The 19,765-nt window shown below is 44.4% G+C and overlaps 2 protein-coding genes across 5 annotated transcripts in view; both read left to right on the forward strand.

Moving 5' to 3' along the window:
- LOC128499877 (laminin subunit beta-1-like) overlaps positions 1 to 15,937 on the forward strand; it is a 33,495-nt gene extending 17,558 nt beyond the window's left edge. For 3 of the 4 annotated variants that reach the window (XM_053468847.1, XM_053468846.1, XM_053468848.1), the window contains exons 10-35: positions 86 to 274; positions 650 to 829; positions 960 to 1,072; positions 1,170 to 1,249; positions 1,324 to 1,480; positions 2,357 to 2,509; positions 3,077 to 3,238; positions 3,473 to 3,594; positions 3,865 to 3,985; positions 5,321 to 5,513; positions 5,892 to 6,035; positions 6,216 to 6,447; positions 7,000 to 7,163; positions 7,543 to 7,767; positions 7,913 to 8,127; positions 8,361 to 8,457; positions 8,977 to 9,355; positions 10,123 to 10,307; positions 10,586 to 10,827; positions 10,956 to 11,159; positions 11,247 to 11,391; positions 11,636 to 11,843; positions 13,029 to 13,170; positions 14,128 to 14,304; positions 14,930 to 15,086; positions 15,256 to 15,937. In XM_053468847.1, the coding sequence (XP_053324822.1) occupies positions 86 to 274; positions 650 to 829; positions 960 to 1,072; positions 1,170 to 1,249; positions 1,324 to 1,480; positions 2,357 to 2,509; positions 3,077 to 3,238; positions 3,473 to 3,594; positions 3,865 to 3,985; positions 5,321 to 5,513; positions 5,892 to 6,035; positions 6,216 to 6,447; positions 7,000 to 7,163; positions 7,543 to 7,767; positions 7,913 to 8,127; positions 8,361 to 8,457; positions 8,977 to 9,355; positions 10,123 to 10,307; positions 10,586 to 10,827; positions 10,956 to 11,159; positions 11,247 to 11,391; positions 11,636 to 11,843; positions 13,029 to 13,170; positions 14,128 to 14,304; positions 14,930 to 15,086; positions 15,256 to 15,389 (4,520 nt within the window). In that variant the 3' untranslated portion in view covers positions 15,390 to 15,937. The remainder of the gene's footprint in view (positions 1 to 85; positions 275 to 649; positions 830 to 959; positions 1,073 to 1,169; positions 1,250 to 1,323; positions 1,481 to 2,356; positions 2,510 to 3,076; positions 3,239 to 3,472; positions 3,595 to 3,864; positions 3,986 to 5,320; positions 5,514 to 5,891; positions 6,036 to 6,215; positions 6,448 to 6,999; positions 7,164 to 7,542; positions 7,768 to 7,912; positions 8,128 to 8,360; positions 8,458 to 8,976; positions 9,356 to 10,122; positions 10,308 to 10,585; positions 10,828 to 10,955; positions 11,160 to 11,246; positions 11,392 to 11,635; positions 11,844 to 13,028; positions 13,171 to 14,127; positions 14,305 to 14,929; positions 15,087 to 15,255) is intronic. The other variant, XR_008354824.1, reaches the window with a different exon arrangement.
- A 3,630-nt stretch (positions 15,938 to 19,567) lies between these two features.
- LAMB2 (laminin subunit beta 2) overlaps positions 19,568 to 19,765 on the forward strand; it is a 41,512-nt gene continuing 41,314 nt past the window's right edge. Inside the window, exon 1 of the mRNA XM_053469297.1 lies at positions 19,568 to 19,687. Within this exon, the coding sequence (XP_053325272.1) occupies positions 19,651 to 19,687 (37 nt within the window). The 5' untranslated portion in view covers positions 19,568 to 19,650. The remainder of the gene's footprint in view (positions 19,688 to 19,765) is intronic.

Here is a 19,765-nt window from a genome sequence, read left to right on the forward strand (position 1 = left end):
AGGGTTAAGTTTCTGCCCCATGGAACGTCCTCCTTTAGGAGAATTACCACCAGTTAAACCTGACCTTTGCTTTTAATTTTGGCAGAATGTAACTGCAACAACCATTCCAGAAAGTGTCACTTTGACATGGCTGTGTTCCTGGCCACCGGCAGGGTGAGCGGCGGAGTGTGTGACGACTGCAAACACAACACGGTGGGGCGCAACTGCGAGCTCTGCAAACCTTTTTACTACCAGAACCCGCGGGCAGACATTCGGGCAGAAAACGCCTGCATTCGTGAGTACAGCCTCCTTCCTACACATCTTCTGCAGGGGCAGACTAGAGCGGTCTTTTCGGCCATCTATGGTTCTATGAATCTTGGTCACCAAAGACAATTTAACGATGCTTGGGGTTCCGTGCTTGAAGATGAGGCCAGGTTCTTTAGGAGGTAGCATTTCCATCATGAATGGATCCTTACTGTGATTCTCATATGGAATTCATGGTTAGAGTGTTGGGTGCTTCTTCTGCCCATCTGCCCAAGCTTCTTGTAGCAGTTAACAAACTTGGGCCACAGATATATCCATTTGCCCCCCACGTATATCAGAATGGGATCAGCGTGCTTTCTCCCCCCCCATAACTTCTACAGGTTCATATAGAGAATTTTATTTGCAGCCTGCGACTGCGACCCCGTGGGTTCCTTGGACGGAGGAGTCTGCGACAGCCACACCAATGTCAACCTGGGAATGATTGCCGGACAGTGTCGCTGCAAAGAGAATGTCCGGGGGGAACGTTGCGACAGCTGCAAGGAAAGCTTCTACGGACTGAGCAGAAACGACCCTGCGGGGTGTCAGCGTACGTACCCCCCCAAAAAAAAACCCAACAAAAACAAGCAAACCGTTGTAGGAAAAACACTAATTTTGCTCATCTGCAGCACAATGTGTAAAGATTGTTGTGTTCACCCGTCTTCTCCGTCATATCCCAGCATGCAGATGCGACCCGCGCGGAATCGTCCCTGGGAACAGCCCATGTGACCACATCAGCGGCGACTGTTACTGTAAGCGCTTTGTGACGGGACGATATTGTAACCAGTGCCTGGTGAGTGAGCTGCGCTTAACATTGGAACGAAGCTGACATCTGATCTTTCTATTAATGGGTTAACACCATGCTGCGTGATTTTTTTCCCCAACGACAGGCGGAGTTTTGGGGACTCAGTAATGACATCACCGGATGCCGTCCTTGCGACTGTGACTTCGGAGGCGCTTATAACAACAGGTTGGTCCGCGACACATTGATACTAAACTCCAGGGTCTCAAATGTCCGCGCGCTTACCTTCTACCCATCTCCAGGTGTTCGTTTGAAGATGGCCAATGTGACTGTCGCTCGAACGTTATCGGGCGTCAGTGTGACGATGTACAGCCTGGGTACTTCTGTATGCCGCTGGACTACTACACATACGAAGCAGAAAATGCCAAGGGCCTTTCACCCACCGACCCCAATAACCCGGTATGTGAGGTTTCAGGCATGGACAGATCTTCATAAATCCACCGATGGAGCTCAACACCACTTACTTGGAAGTGATGTTTAAAATGCCCCTTAAAATCTCCCGAAACAATTCCATGTAACGAGAAGTAACGTCTTATAATGACATCACTTCCTGCCCTTCGTGTCGTTGCTAATATAAAATGGCTCAATAAATTTAAGCCATAAGAGGCTAACTTTGAATTCCGAAGGCTGCCCTCACATGATCATTTTCTTGAGTTATCCTGAAAGCTTTCCACGGCTGCCATCTGTATTTTATTTAACCCTTCGGACGGCTTTATTTGCCAAAGAATCTTTGTTGAATGACAGATACAGAGATAAGCAGGTGAAATTCATACAGATGAAGAGGACTCGGGTCCTGCATGAAATGTGATTTTGTTTTTCCCTTTAAATGAATGGCTGATCTCGCCAGACATTGCTGGTGTTGCTCAGTTACTCTTTAACATTCCTTTACAGAAGATCCGCGAGAATTCCGCCTTCGGACTTCTGCTTCAGTGACGCTTCTCATGCTTTTAATTCTGTTTAAAAAGCTTGGCTGCCTTTTATGCATGCGCGGTCATGGCGTGCCGGGGAACTAATCTGCTTGTTTTGTGGTTAGCGGACCTGTCAGGTCTAGTTAGTATTTTTGCGAGACAGCATCGCTCATCCCAAAAAACGAAGGCCAGATTCTGCAAACTCTTTTGTTGAATGTAAAAGTTATATCACGTTATGAGCCGGTCGTTACGATAGATTATCATTTAGGGTATAATAAGGAAAAATGGGGAAACGTCACCAAAAACAGATCTGAAAAATGTTTTAGAAAAAAAAAAATAACCTGTTTCTTTGCGTCTCCTGTCGCAGGGCTCCCCGAAACCAGAAGCCCAGACAGATTGTGTAGAATATTACAACGGCATCCAGAACGGGAAGAAAGTGAGACTCCGTCGCCAGCGGAGGACCATCCGCGTTCTTCAGCAGAGAGCGTCGCAGCGCCGCGCGCGACAGCTGCAACAGAAAGTGAGACCGCAGAAAAGACGCTGGTTATCTTAGAACGCTCCGCTACGTAGGCGGTGTCTGTTCACGCAAAGCCTTCGCGGGCCGGACCCATACTATTGGGCGTTTATTAGCCACTTGGCCACCAGTAGACACCATTGCTGGTACTGGTTGGATGACAATCACTGTTTGGTTAGAAAGCGAACGCTTTGTTAAACTGTCCCACAGCTTCGAGTCCCACAGCTTCAATCCTGTTAGGTTCAGCTGAACCGGGTAAACATTGGGTTCGCTGATGTCTGCTTGGGTTGTTTTCTATATAATATCAGCGTTTTTGGTCAATTTGACCCAAATGTATCTGAAAAACTCCAACCTTTTCGAATAACGCCAGTTACAGATTGAATGGCGAGGGCTGTTCATTGTAACATTTTCCTTCGCTGTTCCGCTCTGTATAAGAATATCTCCGACCCACGCCCCATTTAATTATCCGCAAATCCTCAGTCGGTGGGGGGGGCAGCTCTCAGCTTGTACAGGGAGGGAAGGGATCGTCTTCATTTATATTGAAAAGCGTCTTCCTTTCATGTCCTCCCGCAGCCCGACGTGCAGATAATCCGCCGGGAACACTCGCCCGACCACATGATCACCTGGACCGGCCCTGGATTTGCCAGAGTCAGAGATGGAGCGGGATTGTTGTTCCACATCAGCAACATCCCTTACCCTATGGACTATGACATCATGATTCGATATGAGCCTGAGGTACTGATATGATGTAAGAAAAAACTCAAACTTAAGTAAATTTTAAAGAAAATGCTCATCAGTCTCATTTAATCTAAACATGGAACCTAGGTCGGGGCATTTGAAAGGTAGGAGGAGAGAGGTCAATTTGCCCCACTAGAATTTACCCCCAACCCCCCCAACAGTGCTGCGAGGGCTCTTTGTGATCAGCACTCATAAAACAATTATTTCTCCGTTGGCTTCCTTTCTGTACAGACGGCCGAGGATTGGGAAGCCATCGTCAGTGTGACATCACAGATATTACCCATGAGCTCACGTTGCGGCAACGTCCTACCGTCAGAGCAGATGTACAAAGAAAAACTCCCGCATACAGAGAGGTATGAATGTCTCCGCTGTGATGTCATATGAGATCATAGACGACATCACTAGATTGAAAAAAAAACTGATCTAGTGATGTCATTTATGATCTAGTGATGTAATTTATGATCTAGTGATGTCATATGAGATTTACCTTTTAGAGTTCCCGTTAAATCAATGTCACGGATGCCATACATGCCGTGGCGCATGGGCAAGCAATGTATTTCTCACCGCTCAGCATTCCTATTGTTAAAGCTGATACCCTCTCGTCTTTCTGTCTGTCTGTCCAGGTACTTGGTGCTGCCCAAACCCTTCTGCTTTGAAGCCAATAACCAATACGAAATCAGCATCCGTTTCCAGCGCTGGGGAGTCACCAACCGGCACCCGGGAGCTTTTATCCTCATTGACTCGGTAGGCCTGGTATAAAGCAGAAGGGATATTTTAATATATTTGTGATCATATAGCATGTTCGTGGCACCAAAGAGTGTCAATTCCCATTCTTAACCCCATTGCATTTTCAAAGATAAAGTAGTAATTGCAGGGAAAGGATACCAAGAATGTGACCCCCACCCCCCCCCAACCATCCATACCAGGAAGCAAGAGTGGGACTGAATGGTGCCGGATATCAAAAGAAAGTAAAACAATCTAATATTTTACACTTGAATAGACCATCAATGGAGATAAAGAGAGTTCCCATGACAGAGGGTGCTGGGGGAGGAATCGAGACTCTCTGCGCTGAATTAAAATGTAGGATATTACCCCAGATTCCAGGCCGGTTTGTTAAAAAAACAAGTTCATTGGTTTACGTCCGATTTTACATTTTAAGCAAAGAGGTCTTTTAATCAGGACCTCAGACTCAGAGATCCCGAAAGCTTTTCTATGCTGGCCCAATCCCATTGTACAGCGCTACGGAATATGACGGCACTATATAAAAGAATAATAACAATAACTAAACGCTCCATCTTCTCTTGGGCCTCGTCCTTGGCCAATACTGCCCCTCGATGGTGAGAATAATAAGGGGAAATGTCACATTTCAGACGATCCCCGATCCCAAAGCTCACACTAATACTTCATGCAACAAATTAACATTTTTTAAATGTTTTTTTTTTTTAATTGCTCTGTTTTCCTTTTTAAATAAGTTATAGTTTTTTGGATAATATAATGTTTTTAGGCAGCTGAATATCAGCCATTTGTAGGAGTTCTCGCTCTGTTATCTGAGCCCCGATCTACTAGACACCCCCCCCCCCCCGACTCCTTATCTTAATCACCCAGCTGGAAACTCTGATTAATAAAAGTGTATGGAGGAAAGGACTTCATTAGCATTGCCATAAAGCATCAGCTCAGTGTGGTGTTTGAGCCGGGAAAGTCACCCAAAATATCACACGACCGACAGCAATGGCCGCCTCCAGGTCTGCAGATAAAGGTTTTTGTCAATGCAAAAATCTTTATTACTGTATTTATGCTCAAAGAGAAAAATAGAATAGAGAATTAAAATCACTAAAAGCCACAGTAATTCCTCCCAAATGGCCAAAGAGGAACGTCTGTTTCACGGGGTGTCTTGGGTCCCAAGACTTTTTATCTAAATGTTTGACGTACTAAGGCGTTATTGATATATCTGATGTTCTTAAAGTAATGATGTACGTATTATGTCATAAATATACTCACATCATACGCTGGGGACATTTAAGTAGAAGAAATTGCTGAAAATTATGCCATTTTGAATGAATATTCCCATTCTTTTTGTAGCTGGTCCTTCTGCCGAGGGTATCAGAGCTGCCTGGCTTCCATGGGAATGACCCGGTGTCCGTTCATCACAGAGAGGAGATGGAACGTTACATGTGTCTGGATTCTTTTAAGATGGCCACCATGCCGGTCCTCGCAGAGATGTGCATCAAGCTGATCTGCAGTATCTCGGCCATCATCCACGACGGAGCTCTGCGTGAGTGTCTGGCACCCACAGCCACGGGCAGATAGTTCCCCGTGGACCCATCGTTGTGATTGGGGTACAGCTGCTCCCGTAACCCCCTTCTTTTCCATCCTGCTTTCTTGCCATCAAAGCTTTTAGAAGAAGACGATTTGTTAATTAAAGCTACATTGTTACGGGGACATTTAGTTGGAACGTCAGCCTCGGGGAAGCTGAGACCAGTGACAGACCAGAATTATCCGATTCATGTCCCGGCCTCATTTGTTATCCCGAATTTCTGTCCTTTCCCCTCTCCCTTCCCTTACGAAAGGGCCGCCCGAACCGATCAAAGGGATGATGGGAAAGGGATGGATCCACTTTGGGAATAAGGTCGCTGTGTGTGTTTTATTGCAGCCTGTCTCTGTGACATGCAAGGATCGGTGAGTGCCGTGTGCGACAAGATCGGAGGACAATGCAAGTGCAAACCTAACGTGATTGGCCAGCGCTGCGACCAATGTGCTCCAGGGACATACGGGTTTGGCCCATATGGATGCAGCAGTGAGTGCAAATTATTTCCTGTAAGGTCATGAGATGTTTACGTTAATCTGGAAATCAATCAATCTGACAACTACGTTGGGTTTTAGATCTTCAGGTCTTCAGTCAAGGTTTCCAAACATGGCTGAGTCGGCACATTGGTTAGAGATAACGTTAATGTCCTCCTGTTTTTTTTCTCCCCAGAGTGTGATTGCCACTCTCAGGGATCCATCTCTCGCTTCTGCAACCCCTTCACGGGGCAGTGTGAGTGCCAGAACAATGTGTTTGGAAGACAGTGCGACCAATGCACGCCCGGACAGTGGGGCTTCCCTAACTGTCGGCCTTGCCAGTGCAACGGCCACTCGGAGGAGTGCGACCCGAAGACTGGGACCTGTATCGGCTGCCGAGATTTCACCAGCGGTCGGCACTGCGACAAGTTAGTACAGATCATGGCCGATCTATGAACCTGATGGGCTGGAAGACTGAGGGGGGGAATAAGCTCCATGACTTATAGATGCAGACTAATGTATATCTATATGGGTTGGTTTCCTACATCCCGCTTTTCTTTTTTCTCTCTACCCCATGATGATGACATCTGGTATCCATACGTCCTCTGCACTTCGTTAGGGTTTACTAGGCCAATTCGCAGAAATGTCCTGCCAAAACTCAACTAGGTTCTGTCCAGATCAGTAAATATTGCCAGTATTGACCAAGTTAGCCTGCGGAGTTTGGTGCCGACATACGATTAATGTTAATTTTACCTTTTCATCAAGGTTTATCCCTTATGGAACCTCTCAATATCAATGTCTGGCTGTAATTTTTTTTGGCAGCTTCTGTCTCATCGGAATAAAATCCCAACTCTCATCAGTATGGACATCCGATGCCCACTTGCACTGAATGTACTAAAAATAGTTGATCCATTTGGGGAAGTCTTTGTTTTGGCCGAAGTCTTATCTGCTGTGAACGTGATGTGAATTGTTCCTCGTAGGTGTTTGGATGGATATTACGGAGATCCCATTTTGGGCTCGGGACAGCAGTGCCGCCCCTGTCCTTGTCCCGGGTTTCCCGGCAGCCGGAATTACCACGGCAGCTCATGTTATGCCGACAGAGAGTCCAACCACATTGTGTGCCTCTGTGCACCCGGATATGCAGGTGAGTTGAGTAATTTGCCATGCTAGTCTCTTAACACATGCCATGGGGTCCATTCACTAAAGGGAGAGCTGACGGGAGAGTTTGTGTTTAAACCACTTGACTTTACTATACATTATAAAGGGCCAACATCAGTGAGCTTCTGCTGTAGCAAACTCTCCAGCAAACTCTCCGTTTAGTGAATAGATCCCTTTATGTTCAGTCAAATCTAGTGCTGACTCTTGCCGTATTAGAAATTAATTTTGGGCAATTGGTCTTAATTCACAATTAGCCATGACATCAAGATACTTCAGTGGCCCATAAGGATCCATATTTGTTGATGGAACCCCCAAAACACTTTGTATATTTTCACTTAACACAGAATTAACGCTTCGTTCCCCAGGCATGCGGTGTGATCGTTGCTCTTCTGGGTATTTTGGAAATCCAGACCAAGAAGGTGGAGAATGTCGACCTTGTCAGTGTAACAATAACATCGACCCCACAGACCCGGAGTCCTGTGACTCTCGCACCGGCGCCTGCCTAAAGTGCCTTTACAACACGCAAGGGTCCAACTGCGGCGAATGCAAGGCTGGGTATTTTGGCAGCGCTGTGCAGCGTAACTGCCGACGTGAGTAGAACCACTAGTAGCAATGCCAATGGCGGGAAGGGAATATGGTGTACAGAATGCAAAATAATAAAACTAGGGGCACTTTACCCCCATGGCCATAAATTGTATGTCGTATAAAATGTATTCTTTCTCCCTTCTCCAACAGGCTGCACCTGCAATGATCTGGGCACTCTACAATCCAGCTGTTTCGGAGACATCTGTCATTGCAACAAAGTGACCGGGCATTGCCCGTGCCGGGCTAACGTGCTGGGGAAGAACTGTGATCAGTGCGCACCCAACTTCTGGAACTTCGGCGGGGTATCAGGGTGCGAGCCGTGTGGCTGCGACCCCACGCATTCCATCAGGCAGGACTGCAACAAGGTCAGTGAGCACGGCACAAGCCCTTCAGCCGGCAATCAGTCGAAGGGACCGTACAGAGAAGGAACGTTTAAACATTTCCCAAAGTATCGGGGCCGAGTACAAAGAATAATTCCAAATTCTTATATATCGACCATTTAAATTCACCCCGTTTGTTCTGTATAAGTGATGCCATGTCTCACCTGATGTACACACATTGATGAATTCCCGAAGACCCAATGCTTCTCTTTCTCTAGTTCACGGGACAGTGTCATTGCCAACCTGGATTCGGGGGCAGAGTTTGCTCGAGTTGCCAGCAAAACTTTTGGGGCGACCCCCGGAGGAAGTGTGAAGGTAACGTCCATGCGGAGCTAAACCGTGATTGTGAAATGATCGATGGGATAGATCTAGGGCTCCCAAACTCCCTTTCATGTCTTCCCATTTCCCCCTCACTCTTCCACCTCTATTGTGTTTCTCTTTTTTATACCCGTATCCTATTATACTCTTTGATCTGCCCCATCATTCCACCCATTTCCAGGATTTATTCCACCCATTTCCAGGAGGTCTTTCCTTCTCATGTCATTTCTCTTTAATTCTTATGGATCCCAATTTATTTCATCTTCCTTGCTTTCTCATTCTTATTTTGTTCCTCTTTTTCACATCCCACCAACTTTCCTTTTTCCCTTCTTGAATTTTATTCCCTCTGCTCCTCCACATTTCATCTTCCATAATAAATCTTATAATAAATAACATTCCCAGCTCATTTCTTCCCTATCCTTTTTTTCCAATTTCTTTTTTTAATTATTTTTATGTCTTCTTAAGCCTTTATAAATTGAATTTTATGTTTACCGAGTGACTTATTTCTCCCCAAAGCTTGTAACTGTGACCAGTATGGCTCGGAGATATCGCAGTGTGACCATCTTACCGGCAAATGCGTCTGTCGAGAGGGCTTCGCCGGGCAGCGGTGTGATCAGTGCGATAGAGGATTTAAGGACAATTTCCCCAGGTGCTCGCCGTGCCACCAGTGTTTCGCCCAGTGGGACCTCATCATCGCTCAGCTTCGGAATCAGCTCCGTGGTATCCAGCAGAAAGTGTCCAACCTCACGGAACTTGGCGAAGCTCCTCAGATCAGCAATAGTCAAATCAGGGAATTGGAGGACAGACTGAGGAGTATCAAAGAGCTCATTGAGGATGGAGGAATCGAGGGAACCCGCATGGTGGAGCAAATGAACAAACTGGTGAACAGAATAAGGCATGTTGCTTGCTCATGCTTTACTGTTTGAATAGTTGACTATCCGACTATATGTTCTCCATGATCTATGATTGGCTTGTGATCAAAAAAAGTATCTCACTATGGAATCTGTGGCCTTTATCACTCCCATCACTCCTGTGTTCCAATGGCCCTTTATCACTCCCATCACTCCTGTGTTCCAATGGCCCTTTATCACTCCCATCACTCCTGTGTTCCAATGGCCCTTCATCACTCCCATCACTCCTGTGTTCCAATGGCCCTTTATCACTCCCATCACTCCTGTGTTCCAATGGCCCTTTCTCACTCCCATCACTCCTGTGTTCCAATGGCCCTTTATCACTCCCATCACTCCTGTGTTCCAATGGCCCTTTATCACTCCCATCACTCCTGTGTTCCAATGGCCCTTTATCACTTCCATCACTCCTGTGTTCCAATGGCACGTTGTGTTCGCTGATTCATTTTTAAGTTTAAAAGGCTAATTGATCGTTATGAAACCCTTTTGTAATTATGTTACAGCCAGAAATGTCCTTGTTTTCCATTAAAAAAGCTGCGTGACCCCACGGAGGAATTCATAATCCTTACACTTCTTCATCCCTCCTGCAGAGGGCAGTCTGGGCATCTCTGTTGTCTTGCAGGGCCGTCTTGGACTGTATATCGCTTCGTAGAAGTTTGTTTAGCTGTAAATGGTTATTTTTAGTTATGTGTTTACGAGAAAATGTTTCCCAAACTAATCACTTCATTTTTTGTTCTTTGTTTTTTTCCTCAAGGACCGAAGTGGCCCAACTCTCGTATCAGCTCCATTCTCAGGAAAAGCGGATGAACGAGACCCTAGGGAAGGACAGAAAACAAAATAGAAAGCTGGACAGTCTGATATTAGAGATTACCCAAGTTAACGAGACAGTCTTTTTACTGAAGACACAGATAGAGGCCATAGCAGCAGCCGGATTCAATGGTAAACGTCCTAATACACAGCACTGATTCACAGGGTTATATTACTTTGTATTGGAATACAATTCCCATCATCCAAATGATGCGCCATTTATCAACATTACTCCTGGCCCTTATTTGCAACATACTTTGCATTCCATAAAAGTGAGAAAAGGATCACCCGGTTGGGGTTCCTCATCTCTCTGTAATCTGTAAGCATCTGTATGAAGCGTCTTGTTAAGGGTCCCGGTGGGATGTCTAGGAATAGGCGTATTTCTCTCTTGAATATATGCTTTATTTTAGAGTCATATAGCAGCATTCTAAAATCCTACCTGGATTCCGTGGCTGCTGAGAGAACCGCCAATGGCTCCGTATCTGGACCCGACAGTCCTGTCTTCCAGTCCCAGCAAACCCGGCTAGAGACCGAGAAGCTTCTGAAGGAGAGCTTGGACGCCTATCGACGGAGCATGGCGGCACAGAGGAGTTCCCTGAAGGAGCTCGAGAAGAAGGTCCAGAGTCTCAGTGTCACAAAAATCAACGAGAAGGTATTTGCGACTGTTCAGATAGTCCAAGTTTCTTCACATGGCCATGTCAACCCTAAAGCTAACCGAATAATAATATGCATATGATTATGGTAGACATCAGTATCTTCTATGTCTTCTTCTCTTGAAAGATATGTGGTACACCGGGTGATGAGCCATGTGCTCAGGCAGCTTGCGGTGGTGCCAACTGCCGAGATGATGAAGGCCGATTAAAATGTGGTGGGGAGGGCTGTAACGGAGCCGTACCTGTCTCCACCAAGGCTCTTAAAACGGCACAAAATGTGTCTGTTGAGTTGGAAAACATGGCTAACCAGCTCATGGATATAGCCCAGAAGGTATGTATGTGGAGGGCATGGAAGGGGCTGCTATTCTATATTTTTGGGATACAACATTTTAACGTTTCCACATCTCAAATTTCCCAGATCCAGGAAGTTCAAGGAATAGCACAAGACGTGAAGGCCCAAAGTGAGTTGACTTTGGACAAAGCCAAGGATTCCAAACGCCGCATAGAAGATTCCACGGAAAAACTGCGCAAATTCATCAGGAGAATTAAAGATTTTCTAATGGGTGAGGTCTCCTGGGTTTCAAGCCTCTGACAGTCATTCTAAAGGGAAAACTAACACTTTTTTTAATGAGATTCTTACTGTTTAGCTACGCAAGGTTTCCAATCCAAGCGCCCCTAAACGATGGCTCTTGATGCAACTTCCCAAGGAAAAATTGTTATCTATACAGTATGAAAACAGGAAAAAAGCATCAATGGTGGGTTAAATGTAATTAATTGATGTAAAACTCTTTCCCTTTGTATCCATAGAGGAAGGTGCTGATCCAGAAAGCATTGAACTGGTAGCCAGGCAGGTCCTCGGCATCTCATTGCCGGCCAGCCCTGGTGACATCACCAAACTTTTGACTCAGATCAAGGACAGTATTGGGAACCTCAGCTGCGTCGATACCATTCTCAACAACACTTCGGAGAGCCTGGCCGGCGTCAGGGAACTGCTAAACCAAGCCATAAGCGCTGAGTACGTAGCTTATTCCCGGAATACGTCACACGGTCCCCAATGTTTAGAAAAATGGCACATTGAGCTGATTCCTTATGGTGACGCTAACGAAGCTCCATAGCCCTTCATCTGCTGTCATTGTCAGCCGGAATATAAGAAAAAAACCTGGGGTATTTATTTTGGGTCTCCAGACAGTTTACAGTTTGTCGGACACTAAAGGTGCAGTTCCACTTACTCTAACTTTTCTAACTAAACGCAGCATTAAAAACATAATTCTATGTACTGCTTAATGTCCAAGCATTAACCCTAAATAGTTATTTAAACATTTGGCTTGTTTCTAATTTATGACAGGAACACTTAATTGTCACATGACTCACAAGCAGGCACTGATAGGTTGTTGCCATAGAAAATGTTTTAAACTTTTTTTAAACCGTATGTATAGTTTTTAAGATGTTAAACTTCCATTTTCTATTTTATAGATCTGATAAGGTATATTAGTAACTTTCTGGAGAGTGAAATGGATGTTTTGAGTGGAACAGCATCTTTAAGGGTGAAGGGGAGACTCCATCTTTAGTGTTTATTATCAGGGCCGGCCCAAGACAAAATGCCGCCTGGGGCGAAGTTTAAAATGCCGCCCCCCCCATTATCTACCCTTCCTCTCCCTCCCTATTATCTACCCTACCCCCCTCCCTTGTACTCACCTTTCAGCAGTCCCACGGTGAGTCTCCCTGCTCGGTCTCGGTGCCGGCTTGTAATGCTGAGCGCCGGAAATGACGTCATCTTCCGGCGCCCCTCTCTCTCTTCCGCTTTAAAAAAAAAAAGGGCTTGGGGCAGCAAAGTGCCGCCCCTTCAAAAGTGCCGCCTGGAGCAGTTGCCCCACTCGGCTCCATTGTCGGGCCAGCCCTGTTTATTATAAAGTTACATTTGAAAAAATCTTCCCAAAATATCCCTAATGGCACTGATCCCGATGAATGCAAAGTCCAAAACAGTAAAAAAAAAAAAGAACTTTTAATTTTCAATTGTGTCCCCAAAAAAGAAACAAAGCAAGACAATATTAGAGACAGAATATACAAGTTACTATAATAAGAAAAATGTGTTGAAATGTTCCCAAAAATTAAATTCAAGTTTCTGTCTGGGATGGTTCTACCAAATTTTAATGACTTGCAGCGAAAAATGAATGTGTGGGATTTTTTTGTGTTGACACAGAAAAGACGCAGAAGCTGTGAACGGAAAAGTCACAGACGCCAAAATGCTTCTGGAAGATGCGGACGGCAAAGCCAAGGCTGCGGAGAAGGCTTTGAAGAAGGCGAAACAGAATGTTAAAGGACTGAAGACCACGGTGGATGAAGTGAGGAATTAAGTGCGGCCGTTGGGTCAATGCTTTCTTTGGGTTTAGATAATGGCCCATGTCTGTTATCTTACACCTACCACTCGTACATCTAGAATAGAGGTACATCCCATGGATCAGGTGGAGAGACAGAATGATTTGGGACCCAACTAAGGACTGTCCTTCATACATAGCTCCCTGTTTATAAAGGACATCTCCTGTTTGTGCCAAATATCCTCTGTCCTCCCCTAATATCCGCCTGTGTTTTGTGTTATGAAGTCATTCCAAACTGTAACCTACTTTACAGAAGAATTCTATACCTGTCAACGAGAACCATGTCCCAGCTGTCCCTGCTCAGGAGGACCAGTCCTTCTTGGGAACCGAAATCCATATGTCCCATTTTCCTCCCCTGATGTACCTCTGTTTGAGGAGCTGGGAATGTTTGCTGGGTATGAGGGTATCACAGGGTTGTATAGCCCTAAAAGCCCCAATAATGTGTTTATAAAGAGCAGGATTAAATTGTGTAAATACAATAAATTCTTCACTCACTTACATATAGTCACCTGCCCCCCGATCACCCCTATAACTGCATTCTGCACACACTAACCTCGCCAAGACCCTTGTTATTAGAATAATTATTGTCCTAATATTATAAATCTTGTTTCTCCGCTTCCCTGCTTTTGCTCGTTTCCATAGCAACGTGCCCTTTTTCTATTAACTCCAGTTAATTGTCGCTGTTGAACAGCTCATGAGAGAGGAAGTTGAAAGGACAGATTAGAGAGGTTTGGGAAGGGTCCAACATTTTCATAGCTTTGAAGGAAACTTTGTAGACGGACATCATCTACTATTTAAAGTGAAAGTATGAGCTCAATATTACTAGCCCGGTCAGGGTGAATTTTCCATGTTGACAAAAGAAGTTGAGAGTTGCCGTCGCTCTGTCTTCCTTGTAAAGGTCCGCGTTTCTGTTCTGTTTATTAGTCAATCAGCAAAATAAAGGAAATCGAACAAAATGAGATGGGGATCATGAATCGCTTGGCAAATCTCTCCAGCAATGTTGAGAAATTGGTGGCGAAGGTGGATTCCAATAGGAAGATGGCTACCGAGGCGAAGGACAAGGCCACCACAGCTCTGTCCACCACCGGGGAGCTGAATAAGGTAAAGGAGTTTGATCTGCCTTGAATTAACAGGTATTAACCATGTCAAGTGATCAAATATGGAAGAAAAATCCCATGTCAGGTCCTTGCAGTGCCGGTCAACGGTATACTGCCCCCAGAGGCAAGGTGGGAAATGGCAACCTCTGTCTTAAATAAGACCAGTACACGTCAACACAATGAACACAAAGTAAATACGCAGATTGTTACACAAAGCACACTTTCAGGAGGGAAATTTCCGTACCTGTTTTCCGAACCAAGTACCCCTGGTTTCAATTCTTTTTGTAGCAAGTAATGCCTCTGAGATTCCAAGCAAATTCAGTTAGTCTTAGAACAAGTTTGTAAAGTACCTCCTGGACCAGCAAGAGACACAATAGAATGCCCGGTTTGGAATGTGCTTTTCAAGTATTACTGGAAATTTATTTGCTTAAGTTGTCACTGGGAAAGTCTACTGGATCCATAAGATGTTTTCCAGCTAAACAAGATGGCCCATGACCGGTATGTTTCATTTTGCCCATCTTGGTTCAAGTCTTAATATTAAACCCTATGGGAATTTCCGAGTTCTGGTAGAAGAATTCCCCTAGACGCGTGCCGTCACGGTTGCCTCCTTACTTTCCTTTGGCTTACAGGACATGGACAAAGTAAAAAAGAAATACGCTGAACTGAAGAACAAGGTTGGGAGTATAGACACCTCATCTGGAAGTACCATGGATAGAGTCCAAAAGATAAAAGAAGAAGCTAAGAATCTACTAAAGAAAGCAACAGATGCCAAGAAGAAGTTAGACGGTCAGTAAAAGCGACAGACCGCCCTCTTGTTCACGAAGGCCCAATGGGACCACTTTTATATCCCTTATTAGTAGATGGACTGTTTTATAATTCCATTTAATTACCATTTTTTTTACTTTTTCCCAGTTGTACATGTTCTGATTTTTTTCTCTTTCTTTTTGGATTTCAGGTCTCGACGAAAAGTTCAAGGCCAACGAAGAAGAAATGAAGATGAAAATGATTGAATTAAGGGGATTGGAGAACAAGACCACGGATCTGCTGAACGAAATCCGAGACCAGTCCAACGTGTATGCTACCTGCTAACGCCTCGCTCGGTCCGGTTGTCTGCAGGAGAATGGGAACATTTCTGGTATTAAGGACCGCAATCTGCAAATTATCCCAACATTATCGCAAAACAAAATTGGGTTTAAGACTTATTTTATGAATAAAGAATAAGCTATTCTAACAAATTGGGGTTTAAGGGTTTTTTTCGCAGTCTAAAAGTCAACCTAAACCATTAAGTGTTGAGTCCCTTCCAGCAACTATTCCATTCCTCCTACAACAACACCAAAAAGTTACTCTTTCTAGAATTAGAATGTTTTTGTATAACTACTGAGATTCTATGGTGCTGTACGGGAGGTCACCGTTGGGGTACTTTTGGTGACTATGACAGGTATTTTTACTCCAATAGATATGGATTCCTATCTCCTGGTAAAGGACGGGGGCTTTTAGATGCTTTTTGAAAGGAAGGCATCCGTAGACATGCACTACAAGCTCAATTTATATAGCATGAGCAGCCATCTCCCTAATACCGTGACAGCATTAAATACAAGGTTTGATGTATCCGCATTTTAATAAAGAGGAATCTAATACTTTGTGTATTTTCTCACTTATTTTTGGCTTTATTCTGTTTTTTGTTTTTGTTTTTATAGTAGTTGTTTTTATGGGCTGTTCCCATTTGGAAACTTGCAGGAGACATTGGGTTAGAGGGGTGTACGTCCCCTAGGTACCTTGGTCTTTGGGTAGGGGTGTAATGTAGGTACCTGTGGAGCAGGTGGGCACGCGCAGCAATTATTATATATAATATAATATATATTGTATCTAGTAGGCAGGATTCTCGCCCTATTTCCAGTTCTGAGAGGAGGATCCAGAAGGAATAAAAGAGGGGTCCCAGAGATTTTTGTTTTCTGCTAGGACAAACTTCAATATTCTTTTATTTTATAATATAATTAATTTTATAAAATGTATACAATACCTATACGATAACTAGAATTTATCATCTACCCTTTCTGGCAGAGAAGATAGCAAGAGTGCTGCGGGGATTAAGAAGAAAATACACAACATTTCCTGTAATAATATTGATAATAATAATAATAATGATAATAATAGTATACTTAGTTACTCCAGTACACAACATTTGCTACTTGGTTGAGAGGGGATCAAGATGTTCATGATCAATATAGCTAAATGTATCAGGATTCCGGTGGTCAGAGACAGCTTTTATCTAGGGGGTAAAAAAAAAAAGATGGAAGTTTCAAAAAGTGTTTGGCATAATTCGGAATTTTGTGTGTTTTTTTAACCAATAAACTGCCGACATGGGTAGACCAATGAAGAACAGGGTCTTAAGGTTGTCCACTAGATGGAGATAGAGAAGTAAACGGCATAAGAGGATCGTTCCCGTATGTGTCTGTAAGATTAGTTTAGCTTTGAAAGCCATCTTATAATTAGTGGATCATGAAAAAGTCCGATGGATCTCTCCATGTGAAATATTTATCCATGTTGCAGGGACCGGTGTACGTTCCAAACTCCTTGAAAAGAGAGACATCAGGGGAGGAAATAGGGTTAGAGGCATTTGATCATCAAACAGGGACTGTCTCTGAAAAACAGGGACACTTGGGTGCTAAGCTCTGGCATAGAACGGTTAAAGTCATATAAAGGTCGCCTTGGATGTGCGGTACCCGTGCATCTAATTAGGTAAATACAGTCCTGCATCACAGCATCACCACGGAAACACCGGTGCCTAAAATTAATACCTAACCACGCGGTCTAATGATAGTCACAGCAAGAAAAATAAACGGAGAGAGAGAACTCCCGGCTGGACGTCTGCTGAGGATAGAAACGGTAATTTATATTCTAATCTCATATGATACTAGATAATAAAGCCGACGCTAGCGCGGACACAGTGGACGGGATGATCATTTATTTATTCGCGTTACATGGCTCCCCTGTGCTAGCCTGGATCGGCCTTGGACCGGCCCGGGGTCAATTGTCCCCCTGCCCCCTGGGCCAGTCTGCCCCTGGCCTCTCACTATAGACCAAGCTCTTCCATTTGAAACCAATGTGATGACCATACCGGGGAACTCTCCAGGTTCGAACCGGAGAACTCCAGAAGAAGAAGCACTGCATCTCCGGGTCAACACCCGAATACTTCGGGTCGTGGGTCTTGACACGCCCCACTCCCCGCCCATTTCCCCTTTAAATGGGGGTGTTCCCGCGATGTCGGCGGGAACACCCACTAACATCGGAGGGACCCCCTATCATCAGTGGGCAGTCCTGGCCGCATCCCGCAAGCGTAGGCTCCGGGTAGCCGAAGCTGATATACCGCATTGCTCACTTAGTTACCCAAGTCTGTCTTATTGTAGAAAAAATAGCAGTATGTAAACCTCAGGATCTGGAAAATGTCAAATTTCTCACAGCATACCAAATAAATCTGGTACAAACGAATGTGAAAATGTTTAAATAGACAGAAAGGGGGCGCCATGGAAGCAGCTTTATAGATATAAAATGATGATTCTGGTGCAACATTTAAATTCATGCTGCCCTAATAAACCTATCCAAAGATAAATTTAGTATAAAAGGAGGAAAAACAGACATTGATGTTCATAGTCTGGCATAATGCCTTTATAACTAAAATTTGCATTGGTAAAAAAAAAGGTCTCCAAACTCTGAATAATGCTCAGAACAGATATATTATCAATAACAGAAAAAAAATAGTATTTTGTGATTTTTTTATATGGGTTACAAATAATCCTCTTTATATCCAGATATCAGAATGGCAACCAAATCTATATTTCAATAATAAAAAAAAAAGATTCCATTTGCTGCTCCTGTATGCAAATCTGTTGTCCCTCATTTGCATGTGGAGACGGCATGCTGTATGACATCACATTTTTGTTACTGGGACGTATTCCTGTAGTTCTTTCCAATTCCTGCTGTAATCATTGTTGTCACGGTAATTAAATTACTTCAATCCACCAATGGAAAAAATGTAATAAAAATATAGAACTTGCTGAATTCTGTCTGTATTTTCCTAAGCAGACAATAGATTGCTGCTGCTGCTGCTGCGGGTATTATAAGAACTCGGTGTAACCCGAGCCGGCTTGTGGCTTTTTATACCAGTCACCCATTAGCCGGTGCTTCCCAGCGGCGGCGGCAGGAAAAAGGTTCCTGGACGTATTTCCAGTTGCCTGTCTGTAACAGTCACATCTCAGTCCAAGCTCTCCGAGCTCCAAACTCCGCTACAAACTTTCCTCCCACTTCAGCGGCTACGTGTTTTTCCCCCTCTTCACATGGGATTCTGTCTAGAAATAACTTCACAGTGAGCTCAGAAGAGAACGTCTCACGGAGCTGGCAGGAGGGGATCTGGACACATGCATGGTGAGTACTCGCTTGGCGTGATCACCAGGTAGATCCGTCGAAGGATCCAATTCCCCAGAAACTTTCTGTGGATCTTTAAAAATACAAGCTGATACTTTATATTCATCATACGTATCACCTGCAAAATCTTACGCTACGGATCATCTGTGACACGGAGAGACAGGCATTCTCTCTGGGATTATACACATTGTGTGTGTTTGAAGTTAAACTCTGACTATGTGATCAGGTTATAAGTCCTTTGCAGTCTTCTGCACAGCTCTGAAGACCTCATTTCCAAAAATATATAGACAGTGGGGCCCATAGGCACGTAACTTTTGCCAAACACCAAAACAAGGTGTCTGGCTCTGCTTCTCCTGGCACGGGGTCCAATGTGCCGTATCGGGTCATGTCGCTGATCTCTGCCTATGGGCACAGAAACATTCTAATAAGGAAAAATACCTAGGGGCCCTAGACAATCCTAGTCTGGATATAGATACTTTGGAGAAAGTTATATGCAAGAACTTTACTGGTTTTATAGCTAGACTTTTTTTTTACAAGACATGTACGTTAAATGTTAGGGGGGCTTTAAAAGAAGCCCTGGAGCACAGGGTACCATTTAACTCATTTAACTTACAGACGTGCGTTGTCCGTAATCAACCTTTCCCTTGGGCAATGTGAAACTGACACCAAAATGCTCCAGTGTATACCGGCACATTAAGGGTTAAGGGACTGGAGCAGCTGGGAAAGGGTTCAGTGAATGATTTCTCCAAAGGAGCACATTTTGTTCCTAATTTGCAACCCGTAGCTAAACTATGGAAACGAAACGCGTTTACGATGCCAAACTAACGATTAATTCCATCTTTTTTCCCAGCGCTGCCAATTCTAAGGAAACTCTGCTGAAGCTTCCCATAAAGCGGGTTCTGCTGGGCAGGGGAACGCGGCTGGGACCATGCGGCTGCCGGAGATACTCGGGCTTCTGATAGCAGGTATTTCCCAAAATCGGGAATTATTTGATGATTTATAGAAGGAATCATTAGGCATTTTTGAAATAACTAATGTCAGGA

This window comes from Spea bombifrons, chromosome 6 (genome assembly GCF_027358695.1).
Source record: "Spea bombifrons isolate aSpeBom1 chromosome 6, aSpeBom1.2.pri, whole genome shotgun sequence".
In the NCBI taxonomy this organism is placed as follows: Eukaryota; Metazoa; Chordata; class Amphibia; order Anura; family Pelobatidae; genus Spea; species Spea bombifrons.